Source organism: Falco punctatus (assembly GCF_963210335.1).
Source record: "Falco punctatus genome assembly, chromosome: 14".
In the NCBI taxonomy this organism is placed as follows: domain Eukaryota; kingdom Metazoa; phylum Chordata; class Aves; order Falconiformes; family Falconidae; genus Falco; species Falco punctatus.
In genome coordinates this window covers 1,517,302-1,531,365 of record NC_137594.1, presented here as the reverse complement: position 1 = coordinate 1,531,365, position 14,064 = coordinate 1,517,302, and the positions used below count along the sequence as shown (strand labels likewise).

Genomic DNA, 14,064 nt, shown 5'->3' with positions numbered 1-14,064 from the left:
GTGTTGCTTCAAACCTCTGCCTGTCACATGAACAAACCAACTCCTATTCACAAAAAACCAGCTCTGAAATCAAAGAGGGAAATAAAATGCTGGGTACTTAATGACGGGCTAGAGGCAGAACTTTTATTTCATGCTTTGTCCCTGCAATTTCCCCCTTTGTTTTACAGGGTATGATTTTACCAAAAATAGTAAAAGGAAGAAAATAAAGTTTTAAACTTTTGGGAACGAGCCAAGTTTTCCATGCTGAAAATCAATTATTGCCTAATATTTTAAAGGCAAGATCACCACGCTCTGGCAACAGGCCAGTTCACCCACGTTCACCTGCTTTGTACTTTATTCGCAGGAGTCAAAGATCTTGTGAATAAAACTTTTTATTTCTGGAGAGTTTTGGGTTTCAAGGGAGTGCTAATTCTTATGGCCAGTACTGCCAGCAGAGGTAGGTAACTTCTTACCATGATCTGTGTGTTTTTCAGGGTTACTGACAACAAATAAAATGATTACAAGAAATAAAATGATTACTTTTGGCAAGAATTGTAAGGTAGCATAATTAGACAGTGGGAATTTTTAAGGTTACTTTACTATGCTGGAGCTGCAATAGATAGAAGTAATTTATTTCCTCTTGGTAATGCTCCTTTCTGGTCTAGCAATTTATCAGAAATGTTAATCCAACAAGCAGTAAGTGTGTATATGGTGGGAGGAGGTAAGGGGAATGGAGGAAGGAAAGAGAGAGAAGGCATTTAAAATTAGCTTCGAAATATTGTACATCTCATTAAAAATGTAATCATGCATAAAATGAGATCAATGGAAATTTATCTAAAAGTGCAAGGAAAAGGCGTTTTCTGGTGTGATACTGGGTATAATAGTCTGGATTTTAATTTAGTCAGTTGGCAACAAAAAATCCCTCCAGGCTAAATAAAACAGTTTCCCTCCCAGTTATTGTATGGACAGCTAATTTTCTGCACCTTTCCTTCTAATATTCAACCTTATCTCTTGCTGGATAGAGGTTTCAATATACTGCAGAGTTTGTTTTCTTTTCATTTTCTATTACTGCGATTTAATTTGCATGATAAATTATGAGAGGTAGAAAGATGATAAAAAGAAGCAGAACATTTCTTTATTAATTTTGTTTAAATTAGTGTAACTTTTCACTGACTGTGCTTTTTACACAGAAAACCTATGTAGAAATTATTTTAAGACTTCATATTGCAGTTAGAAAAAAATGTAATACTTGACAATAAGCTCCCTGCCTCACATGCCAGTATGTATGTTCTTATTTTCAAGTGTTTTCTTTCTACTTTACGCTGTGTCTAATGATACTTCGGGACCAGTTTGGTGAAATTGCCATCGACTTCATTCCAGAATCTGAGAGACAGGAATGGCTTTAGATGTATTTTAAACATGCACTGTGTAATGCTGAACTTGTTTTCAGCTCTTCAAACCCCTTGCTAACGTTAATTTGGCAGCCTTGGAGGGAGGACTTAGAAGAAGCCCCAGTAAGAGTTTGTTTTAAGTGTTCCTGGTTCCTAACGTGGGAATCTGAAAGGATTTGGCAGAGCTGGCTGCATCTTCCCATGCCCTGCCCTGCCAGCTCCTCTGCTGATGTTGGCCCAGGGAGACCCAGTGCTGCCCAGCTCAGTGTCAGCTCCCAGCTGGTGATGACTTCCAGCTTTCAGGAGATTGTTTCGCAGCGTCAGGAGAGAGTCTGGGCTTAGTGCTAGCAATAGTGATGAATGCTCGAAAGTGTTTAGGTAAAGCTGCTGTGTGTTCCTGGAGTGTAGTCCTCCTGGGTCACATTTGAGTTTTGGCTGGCTAGTCATCCATGATGAGCTGTGGATGCAGGTATTGCTTCTCTATCCATTTGCAAGTAGACTTGTTATAATACCTTAAAATGATGACTCGTGCATCCTTGCCCTCCTTACCTGCCCTCTGCTCCAAGCCCAGCGTTTGTTTCAACATCGCAAAAATTTGATATTTGAATTTTTTCTTGTATAACTTGTAAAATGTTCAAAAGCAACTTTGAAATAAAGTTTTTTGCAGCTGTTAGTTCAAACACTTGCTCATCACAATGTTTCTTTTTCTTCCTGTTTTCACCCCAGAAGTGCTTCATTTGGGGCACTGTACATAGCCCTGGTAAGAAGGAGACATCCCTTGTAGGCACGTCCCTTTCCTTTCCCTCAGGGAGGTTCACAGGAATTGTCTTGAAGTTACAAGTTTTGGGAGAAGAAATGTATTTGAATTAATTCTAGTAATTGGTTTTATGTTGGTTAATGTTACCAAAGCTAAAGGGAATGTCTGCTGAGCCCCTGCAACCAAGGAGAAACCCAGGGCCTTTGTTTTCATTCCCCCCCCCCTCCGCCTTTCCTTCTGAGGTTTATGTTAATTAAATACAAAGCAGTTAAAGTTTTACAGGTGGAAAAATGCAGTAAGTCTCCCTAAATATATGTATGAGTGCTTGCTAGAATAATTCCAAAGTAAAGCCCAGTAAAATTTATGACAAAGGCATGTTGTGGTGCATGGCTGTACTGTCATGGTCACGAGTGGGGAACACCTTGCCTTGTCCCTAGTGCTCCCTGTGATCAACCATCGTGCCCCCACAAAACACGCACTTACATGGTTACAAGTGTATTTCTACATGAACACTTAAAAAGACAGGTATATATAATACTGGGATTGCTTAACATATTCCACTGTAGCATTTTTGTGATTTTTTTTTTTTTCCTGTAAGCCTTAATTCTGTTGGTGTTTTCTGTAGACATTTGCAAAGAGACAAGAAAAAGCACCAGCAATGGAGATTTGCCATAAATGTCCTTCTTTCCCCACTCTTCTCTTTCCCAAATGATATTTCATTGTGGTAGAGTTGAGTTATAAACTTTTGAAAATTGCCTTTTTCCTTCTCTGTGCTGTAAGAAAAATATAGGGAGCACAACAAAATAATAAATAAAAATTGCAATTCAAGACCGTGCTGCTGCCTCAGCAGCCTGCTGTGCTGCAGGCTATGTTTAAAAACAATCCTCCATGCATTTTTTTTATAAGAAAAGGTGAAAAGGAGATTATTTAAGTTTCAAATTCCAAAAGTTGGAAAACGCTGAACTAAGTTTTCTTTGAAGACTTATTCTTGTCTCCTAGAGCAATTTGGTGTGCTGCAGGCTCTCACTTTAGAGTGGTGGGCTGGGTAGCTCATAGAATCATAGAATCAGTCGTTTGGGTTGGGAAAGACCTTTAAGATCATAGAGTCCAACCATGTACATCCCTGTACATGGACACTGTGTGTCCCATAGCTCTCAGCTTCATCACTGGTATGAAGCGGGCAGTACTGCCTGCAGCCCCTGACCAAACGATCGCTTAAGTGTCATGGTCACACATAGTTTCTTCTGCATTTTGCCCTGCGCTCACTGATCCTTCTGGTTTTGCTATTTGTTCACAATCCTTCTGCCCCACACCCGGCCAGACGCTCCCGACCTAGCTGGCTGCATATTGCATTGTGCAGAGGCTTCAGTTTTCTGAGAAACTCTCATCAGATCTTCTGGCAGTGTCTCCTTAGGTGATGCTCGGCACAGGCTCCCTGGGCAGGACCAGAAACCCCACACGAGTAGCCAGCTGCCTTTTATGTCGCTGACCCACCTCCTCTCATGCTGCCTTTTTCCCATTCTTTTTTTCTATGATTCTCTCCTCTCTGGGTTATCCTTATTCCCCACTGGTTCCATGAAAGTCTGACTCCACTAAGATCAGTGCTATTAATGGATATGTTAAACTGGCATAATGTGGTAAATTGGGGCTTAATTTCATGTGTGTTCATTATCTCCAGAGATGGCCAAATGCTTTGCAAAAATTATGTATTGATCTACATGTGTAATATAACTGTATACGTGTTTGGTCATCTACATTAAATAATTTATTTTTATATATATGAGGAACTTCTCTTCTTCCGTGTTTCATCCCAAATAGTAACCAGATCAATATGTTTCAGCTGAGAAGCAGAAAATGTGATCAAGTTTTATGTATTATGAATTCTGCATTAGTTTTTACTTGTTGGTGCCTGCCAGAGGGGGAAAAAGGCTGGTGGTGTTTGAACTGCAACAAGACAACTGGTTTTGTGCAATGGAACAGTAAACACGTGAAGGGCTACTGGAGCTCCCTGCGAGTCCACTTCCACAGCATAAAAGAGAATTGTGCTGCAAACAGAAGAAGGGGGAGGCAATGCAACTGAACAAATAATCTCAGTCATTAATGGTTTTATCAAGAAAAAATGAGGGCCACTGATGGACAAAGAGCAGGAAGCATTGATGTGCATTTTACTTTCAGTAGGTGCCCTCTGTGTACATTCACACTGTCACATGTACTCAAGCCAGAGATGCAACGGTCCCCCTTGTGACCAGACTTTATTTGATTTTCTGGTTTTAGTTTCTGTTTCTATGCTTTTTCTGTCTTCATCTTTGGTTTAAACAGCCCGAGCAGCTCTGGAGGGGCTATCTTGCTTTCCAAGTGTTCAGTCCACTGATAATCTAAATCTTTGGAGCACTCATTATCTGTGATCCTTCTGATGTTAGACTATTTGCTCTGTTTCAAGGGAGAGAAATTTCTCATCAGTTTTCCAAGAATACATGTGGAGCCTGTTGCTGAAGAAGACATCTGCTCACTGCTGGCTATTCATTGCTTAGCTTACTGTTGACTTGCAGGAGTTGACTTCGGGAGAGTCTGGAGAAAATTTCCTTTCCTGCCAGGGATCTACTTCACAAGGATCTAAAATTGAGTCAGCCCTTGGACATTTGTTAATCTGTGTATGGACTTGCCACATGGGAGTTGTGGCTATTCTTTCTGCCAGGCACTAGGAGGGATCAGAGCCTCAAAGATGATCCCACTACATGGTCTTTTTCGCTGGGAGAAAAAAAAAAAACTAAAACTTTGGCCTACCCAAACCCGCTGCCCACAACTGTGTCAGAACCTGATTTTTGGGCAGATTGTTCTCTCTCTTTATTCCGAGAGAGAACACTACGTAGATTTTAAAGGGTTTGAGATAAAGAAAAAACAGTAAAACTTTGGTCTACTAAAATATAAAGAGTGCTTTGTATTTTCTTTCTGTGTGAGTTAGGGATCAACATTTTATCACTTTGTCCTTAAGACAAAAAGCTTAAGGCATACTGCTCCTGTTTTAGAGCAATCCAGAAGTGATCTTTGAAACTGGCCAGTGCACAGTTCATGGAGGACTTGGCCAGCGTCCCCCGTCATGCAGGGCTCAGTCTGCCTTGTTAGCCTTCTGCCCATCATTATTTCTATGTAGTTATTCCTAGAGTGTCTCCCAGTTCTCCTGTTGTGCATCTTCCAAAGGCATCATTATAAATTAAGCCTCTAATATTAAAACTCCTCATTTTACAGTTAAAATGGGTATCATGGCCATTATACAGTATATCACTATATGGTTCAATGTGATCCAGCTGATTACATGTTTGTGTTAGGATGTCTTCCTCTTTATCTTATGTGTGCAGAACAAAACATGCTCTGCTTTGCTCCCTTTGTTCTTTGCCAATAACACTACCAGGCTGTTAACTTCCTTAGTTTTATTTGTCCGTTCAAATCTGGTGCATTTTTGACTTGCCATACTTTCACCAGCCTGTGGGCTGTGATGTGTCAAATAACCTTTTAAAATCCAAACAGATTATGTCCTATGTTTTCTTCCTGTCTGGAGTCTGTGTTACCTCTTTAAAAAATTCCAGCAGATTTGTCAAACAAGATTTACCCTTTATAAGACTGTGCTGGCTACTTTTTATATCAGCTCACATTTCTCCAGATGTTTTGTGATCTCATCACTTATTAATGTCGCCGTGATTCTGTCTTCTGCTGAAGTTACAGTTATTACTGGTTAATGTGGCTGTGAATGCATTGTCTCTTTCTTCCTTATTAGACTGCATCTGATGACACGAATCTGCTCAGGAGGGCTTTGAAGCTTAATGGAAAGAATCGTTTTTTGGTCTCAAATTAGAGTGATTTAGAATTATCTCCATTTTCTTAATCTACTACTTCATTACTGTTATTTAATAATCTTGTGCAAAAGGAGTTGGGATATTTCCAGTAACGTGAGTGGAAAGCGCCTGACATGAAGATCCCTCACCTTTCCTATCTGTCCCTGTTTAATAATCTCCCATGCAAACATCATTTCAGCTCCTGTCGTTACAGACATATTTAATTTTTTTCCTCTTCTAGGCTGACTGGGCTTTTACTCTTACCTTTGGTGATCTAGAGAGACATCTTTCTCATCAACCTTGCAAGAAGCAGCCTGAGTCAGCCACAGTCCTGTGGCAATTGCTTTACATGTCAGAAGGTAACGCAGCTGCCTTAAAAATCGCCCAGTCATTGGTTGCCAGCAGTCGATGCTAACTAGGGCACTGACTTTTCTTGGCTTTTTCATAGAGCCATTGGAAACAACAGTAACTTGATTTTGCTGTTCTTGTGGTCTTGAAAATGTTTAATTTCACTGAATTTCCAGAATACTGTTTAAGGGCATGAACACCATTTGTGCCTTTGCTATGCATAGTCAGGAGAGGGCATGCATAAACAAATACATCCAGCTGGAGGACCCATGAAAACGTGGCATAATATATCTACTTGATTTTCCTCTTCAAAAGAAATAAAACTTTATGGGGGAGCATGAGAACTTTTTCCAAAGTTGTCCCTGCTTTGAGACTGTCGGAGTGGCTGAGAATGGAGGTACGTCCATGCTGCAAAAATTTATGGGAAAGTCATAAGCTCCATGAAGTGCATGGAATTTGGATCGGATACAAGTCAGCCTCTCCATTACATATCTATGGCTCTGTGCATGTTTGTGATTATCCTGATGAATAATGTAAGCTACTGCTTTCAGATGGGAGAGACTTCAAGAAGGAGTTAGGGAACGTGTCTGAGTGCTGATAACGAACCCGGAACAAGAAAAGATAAAGTAATTTGTCAGTGGTTGGGGTAGTGCAACCTTATATAGAGCCAGTAAAGTTTCTGGGTAGAGGAGCAAAAAAGTGTTGTGTGTTTTTTTTATTTGTAGTCATCACTTCTAGAACCATGCCCCCTCCCCCCCCAAGTTGCACGGTTGGTGAGAAGTCAGACTAGTGTCTTTATGTGGCTTAAAAATGGTAGCTCTTATTTTGAAACGCTCATGTCTGTGAAAGTGGATTTTTGTCATGGCAGTGACTCTTGCATGACTTGGAGACTGCTGTTGAACTTTTTTTTTTAAATAGTATTTTGTAAAAATGTAACATGTTGATTCCCAGAACAAGAAGAATCCTTCCTTCTCCTTTCCAGGGAAATAAATTCTTTACAGGTACTCCTCAAATTTCTCTAGCAGGGAAATCCAGCAGGAGGTAAAGATGCTGGAAGCCATTTAAATGCTTCTAATGGGCAAGATGTTTACATTTCATGGGCCTGGATCAGAAGGGTCTGTTGTATGTAGGCATTTTGATAAACTCATCTAGGTCACCTGAGAAAATTGTGCTTAAAATTAGTCCATCTGCTTGTTTTCTCTGAATGGGGCATTGCAACAGCTGGGTGTGGGTTGTTCATCAGGGAGGTAATGCATGTCTTCTGAGCAGCTACTCCTGCATCCTGAAATAAAAAGCATTCTTCAAACAATTAGTGTAAAAGGAGAGCATAGCGAGAGGTTTTAATCTTTTTCTTGCCCTACTGGAATATTTTTAAGGGACTGCTGTAAAAAATAGCTGCCAGCATTATGTTGCAGCGATGTATGGGACATGCAGCTGTAGCCAGTTCTCCTACTGCTATATAGCTGTTTGGGGCAGAAAGTAACTGTAGAAGCTGAAGGAACCATCTTAGCAGCCTGGTAAAGCATTTCCATTGATTTTGCTCATGCTTGTAGTAGATGCTGATGATTCTTGCATGTCAGTTACACTTAGTATTCTCGTTCTCCTGTAGTTGGGCAGACCACCAACTTAATTGCTGAACTTCCACTACCATTTTAATTTGGTAAATGTAACCAAAATAATTTGGTTCGGGTTAGACTGTGAGATGCCCATTTTGTCCTCTGAGAGCTCTGCTGTTTTTCTGAAGGAAGATACGGTATTTCATAGGAATATTTCTTCATCACCAACCTTCTCTCCTTACTGATGGTGAGAAGGACTTGGCAATTGATTCAGCAACTCCATGCCAGTGGTCCAGACCCTGGGTTATCCCTCCAGGTGTGGACATACTGTGGACATGTGGGACGACTATTTTGTGCCTCTACGCTAGCAAATCAGCCTGTTTCTCCTGCTGTAGCAATCATGTGGCGAGGGGAGGGGGTGGGGGAAGGTTAGATTCTACTTCTGATTCATCACTTTTATTGAACTTAAATTCTTTTGTTTTAATGCACGCTTGATTGAGCCAGCATTTATTGAAACAGTTATGGTTTGCAGGAAAAAGAGACAGTTGAAGAAAGAACAAATGAATCTAATGTAAATCAAATACTTAACGCTTTTATAGAAACTACAAAGCCTTAAATGTGTATTCTTAATGGTAATTTTACAAAACTCCACTAGGCATCTTCAAATGGAGGTGTGACAGTGATTGTTTCAGTCTGGAGATGGCTTTCCTTTCACATGCTAATCATCTGCTCATGGTGGTATTTCTTAGCATAGTTGCAGTCAGCGAATTGAATAATTTATGGAATGAATTTTGTTGTAAATTTATTGTGTCACAAGCAGGTTGTAATTTCACTAACAGTACACTTAAGTTATTAAGTAAAAAAAATAATGTGGTTGATAAGATCGTGCATTTGGAGGTTCTCTTGCTCCCTGCTCAACTAGTTCTCATCTTATATATTTTCAAACAGAGTATTTACCTAATTTTTATTCAGAATCTGATCTGAGAAAGAGAGAGAGAGGACATTAACATAAATGGGTTTGCATTTGCACACTATTGTTGAATCTGGTAGTCGTAAACAAATTACAGAAGATTTTATATAGACAGAAATAGCATTAAAATGGCATAGCTCCATTGCAGTGCTTCCTTCGTTCCCGATTTGTTTCTGAGTAATTGTCCCTAGCTTACAAGTGATGAAGTGTTGAAGTTACAGGCAAATCTGCAAAGAGAAGCAGAGCCTCTAGCTTCTTCCCCAACTTTGGTGTTAAGATAATTGGGAGTCATTGCCAGAAAGTTGTTTCTGGCTTGAGAAGTACAGGCAGTGCAGGGAAGGAAGAGATGTGCATTCCCTGTGCCCACTGGCACAGGCTTGGACCAGCAGTGGCTTGAGGGGATGCTTGGCCAAGCCTGTATGGTAAAAAGGAAGGGTTTGGCTGCCCTGATTTTAGTCTTTCTGTATTTTCTTACATCAGAAATACCCATATTTCCCATGGGCTGTACCAGTACTTTCTATCTTCACTATCTTCACCATCACGTCTGCATACCACTCATAATGGTGTTTGTTTGGCAGCAAGTTAAACAAGCATGTGGTCTCACACATCGCAGTGTCCTCTGGGTTAAAGTAAGAATATAAGGAAATAATCCCATGTCTAGGATTTTGTGTTGGGAATGGGAAGCATTCGTCTGTCTCTTTTTGTTCCTGTACCCCAGTTATTTCCTGAGACTTTTGTTGTCTTGTTTGTTTTCAGTTTTCTTCTGCGAGTTCTCCTCAGTGTTTTGTCAGAACCAGAAGGAGCTTGAGGTCCTGTGTTTGCGTGTTGGTTGTATAGTTTGTTTTCCAGCTTCTCAGGTGAAGTCTTTGGCAGTGTTTGCAGGAATAATGTGATTTTTACTGTTGCGTGGTACTTCTGAGCCTCCAGGGAAGGCCTGGAGAGGCTTATTGGTGCAGCTTCTGGAGAGTTTTTCTACAACCTCCTTTATCGTTTTAAAACAGCTGTTGAAACTCTGTCTAGTTGCTAGCTGTTAGTCTTAGTACATGGGCATTTTGAGTAACGGCCTGCTTGTACATTGTTTCATGTGTGCTTATGCATGCATTTTTTTGCATCACTGTTGCTATCTTAAAAGCCTGCCTGTCCTCTTCCAGGTATTTTATTTTGTCCAGCCTCCTCGCTCTTCTCTGCTATCCCTTGGAGATACTGAAATGAGTTAACTGCGCCGTTACATTTTTCACATCTGTTTTCAAGTGCAGTAATGGAAGGTGACAACCCAATTTGGTGGTTCCTGAGTGGCTGGGGACCCCTTGTGCATCCCGGTGTTTCCCATAGGACTTTGGCAGCTGGAAGGTTCATGAAGCTGGAGCTTGTTGTGATACGTAAATACCGTGAAAGGCGCAAGTGTTGTGATTGTTTATTTAATTGTTTAAATATGCTGATGTTAATACATGTAATTACACGGTATAAACACATTTAATTACTTAAATGAGCTAAATAGTTTTGCATCTTAGTTTAAAATTGCAATCAAAAGATCTCAGTGGGTGGCAGAATTAGAGTTTTTTATTTCTCTGAGGGACGCCTCTAAACACTTAGTCTTTTCTGTTAGGAGCAGAGGTAACACAGGGCACAAAACCCAGAGGACCACAACTGCGCAGTTTTGAAAGTATGCAAAAAATAGGTTTCCCTGACTCACTCAGGTTTTAATGATGACCTTGAAACTGTATAGCAGGTGAAATGAATGAGTGCACTACTTTTGCATGGAAAGTGTAGATACTGATAGCATGTGATGAGTGGGTGCAATATTTTATTGTATTTTATAGTAGACATACTAACACAGAGGAGTAGTGAACTGGTGCGGCCAGTGCCAGGCTGGAGAGCGGGACTCTGCGCATCCTCGGTGGCTGTGCCAGGAAAGCCACATGGCCTCATGTCTTCAGTTTTGGCCATGCTTGTGCTAGACTTTAGCTAGAAGTAACACAAATCTCTATTCTTAAAGCACTCCTCACAGTGTTAAATACTGGACTGGTTGATTAAATTACAATGGATTTGTCACAATAGCAATTTGGGACTAGGAGTCATTGAAATCTCCTGCATGGACTTTGGTTTCATTGGGTTGCCTGTCTCTGGCTACTTCTTCCTGCTACTGTAAATTGCAGTTAAAATTGAGAAAGCATTTTTACATTTCATTCCTCAGATGAAATTCCTCTTAGAAGCACTGTATTGTAATTATGGTTGTGCGTGTTAAATTTTTAATTTGATTTTCATTTGTCTATTCAATTGATATAATTGATGTGCATCCTTTCTCCCTCAGGATACAGGTTAATAACCTACTAACCTCAGAATGAAGGAATGATAAAAGGATACCACACTAGGGTTTAAGGGACCATTTATAATATATGTTTTTAACTGTAGCCTTATTTTTTGTCCTTTGTAGCCTACAGCATTTTGTACTTCCAAAGCCTTGACAGGCATTAAAAACATTAATTATTTTAACTTTAATGAAAAGAACTATTCATACTAGACCTACAAGGATGCTAATTACATTACCATTTATGAATATCTTACAAAACAAAAGAGAAAAACAAGTTTTATAAATAGAATCAATTTCTGATCGTTGTCTGAGCAGGTACTTCTTGGTTGCTTTTGTTTCTGCACTTATACAAACTGCAGAGGGAACTGGCTGAACAAGTAATACTTATAATCTGCAAAAGATGAGGAAAGTGGGTAAAAGAAATATTTAGATAACATCAATCATTTGCTAACTGTGGAGGATCATAAGATAACGCTGGAGCAGGATGAAGTGCAAAGGTATCGGGGTTGGGGTAAAATACTTGCAGATTTATTCTCAGTGCCTATTTTTCTTAAGTGAAATGAGTCCTTTCCTGCAGTAGTGCATTAAAGGATAATCACCCCTACAGATCACAGTCCGAAGTCAAATTTCCTACTACAGGTGGAGCTGGAAAGTCAAGCTGTTTTGCCAACTCCAGACCCACAAGACAGTCAGAGAAGTATTAGTGCTGGGATGATGAAAATGCTAGAAAAGGCCCTCCTTTGCTGTGTGCCAGCTTGGGGGCATTCACTGCCATGACCAGCCTCTCCCGACTCCTGCTCTTTGCTGAAAACCTGCTGCTTTGGGATGTCATGGCTGCCCCTTGTACGCTAGCAGGACACATCACTCTCTATATTCCCTTTTGGTCCCTACTTGCTTGGCGGGGCTTTAGTTGTTAGCTGGTGTGCCACGCTTTATAAAGATGCATTTCTTCTGGGACACCAGTGTGCAAATCTCGCCGGAGTTCATGCTGACCAAGCCTGAAGTTTATTCTAGCGGAGAGAAATGCTTTCTTCTAGGCTTTGAAGCTGGAAATGGAGTGATTAAATGAGCCAGCAGTAAGTGCAGAATTAGCACATGGCTGAGTCCACTTTCTTCTGGATGGTGCTGGAGGTCTCGGAGGAATAGCAGGGCTGGGAGGACCAGGGGAAGAGTATAAGCCCCAGCTGGTTTCTCACCTTCCTTTTTTGCTGAGGGAGAGAGTGCCCTGAAGTGCTTTGCAGTCAAACGTTTCAGCAAAACAATAGAGCCTAGGTGTTGTGAGGAATAACTGGAACACTCCCAAATACATTAAATCAACATCCCAAGACATACAAACCATAGAATTGTTTAGTCTCATGCTTCAGAAAGTAACCAAGCTTTCACATGCTTGGAACCAGATAGAAAATTTGCCATGGTTATTCAGTGCTGGATTGGTGTGGGCTCTGTTGAAGCTTTCTCTGGAGGGTGTGATGCTGAAGGCACAAGGGTGCTGCACGGAGGCTTTCTCCTGTCCTCTGCAGGAATTCCTGGCTCGGCAAATAAGTTCAGTGTCCTGCTGCCAAACGGAAACCTTCCTTGGTGTTGTGCCTCTTTAATCAACTGGTAGTAACAGATCAGCTGCTCCCAGACCAAATATTAAATGAGCCGGCATGTCCTGCATTTTATCACGGTGCTATTCCAGTACCTTCCATGCACAGATCAAGGTTAAAGAGGGCTGGAAAGAGCAGACATCTGTGTTCGTTGTGCAGTGAAGGGTAATGAGCACCAGGGACTTTTTCTAAACTGCTTCAGCTGAATATGGAAACAAAAACTATAAAACTTGTAACCCATGACTTTAGGGAGCTGACTGGTAACAGACAACAGCATTTTCTGTATCTGGTAGGAAAGTTAGAGGATGGCAACATCATATGTTGGCCAATATAGCGGAGAGCTGCTGAAGACCTGAAAATGAGGATTCAGTGATGAGATACAACCTTCGCATTTATTAAAGCAGTCCCAAAAATTAAAAAGTAGACCTTGCCTTTGCATGCTGGAAATCGTGGAAGCTAGTGATGACAGTGAGAAACTTGTGCAAACTTCTTGGACTGCTCCCCCATCCCAGCTCACACTCTGGCTGTCTCAGCAAAGGCTCAACAGTTTGCATTTAAAACTGTCACACTAAACAGGTATATGTGCAGTCTTCACAGAAGCTAGCATAACTGGCTCTAATGCCTTAATAAATATGTTCAGTGCTCATGGCCTATTCTTGTGGGGAGAAAATGGAGTTTGCTGTGGGAATGTCAACTCTGAATTTCTTGACATGTGTATGAAGTCTCATTTTTAAAGACATATGACTAGAAAGGCAGAGCTTCCTTAAAAAATTAATGTGTAGTGTAATCTTGGACAGTGTGCATAACGCTATGAAAACTGCAAAGCTGGACCTGGATGGTTCATAAGCCACAAAGAGGCTCAGCAGCATGAACGGCATAAGATGAATGAGCCGTATTGCTGGGGACACCACTCCAGCACCCAAATTGAATCAGAGACTCTGGAGTTTAAAATGAATGTGGCTTTCTGCTGAGGTAAAGCAGACTCTCTTTCTTTCTGCTAGGGCTAGTCCTGGTTGCAGTTTTCAAGCAAAGATTTCAGCCAAAAGCAACAAATGCATAAATCATTGGGAGCATCCATCCTTGTGACAAGGAAGGGACAGTTTCATCATCCGTGGTTGGTCTTCTGCCCAAAGGTTAGGTTTCTACCTGCTCTACACATGCAACGAGAAGACATGACTTGCTGGGCAGTGGAGTGGGAACTGGGTTTGTTCGTTTGCTGTTAAACTGCACGTGCACTGGCTTTTAGATCAGGCTTTTCTCATTATTTATTGCAAGTCATACCCACCAGTCAACAATACCATTGTTTGTCTTTATTATGCTGTTAAGTATAGAC

General features: G+C 40.9%; 1 protein-coding gene across 12 annotated transcripts in view; it reads left to right on the top strand.

Moving 5' to 3' along the window:
• Positions 1-14,064, top strand: part of LOC308053646 (uncharacterized protein) — a gene marked incomplete at its 5' end in the record, with an annotated part of 168,661 nt that overhangs the window by 54,277 nt on the left and 100,320 nt on the right. Inside the window, one exon of one of the 12 annotated variants that reach the window (XM_080365168.1) lies at positions 344-436. The exons of the other annotated variants lie outside the window; for them this stretch is intronic. Within the exon in view, the coding sequence (XP_080221294.1) occupies positions 344-436 (93 nt within the window). The remainder of the gene's footprint in view (positions 1-343; positions 437-14,064) is intronic. 12 annotated transcript variants of the gene reach the window in all.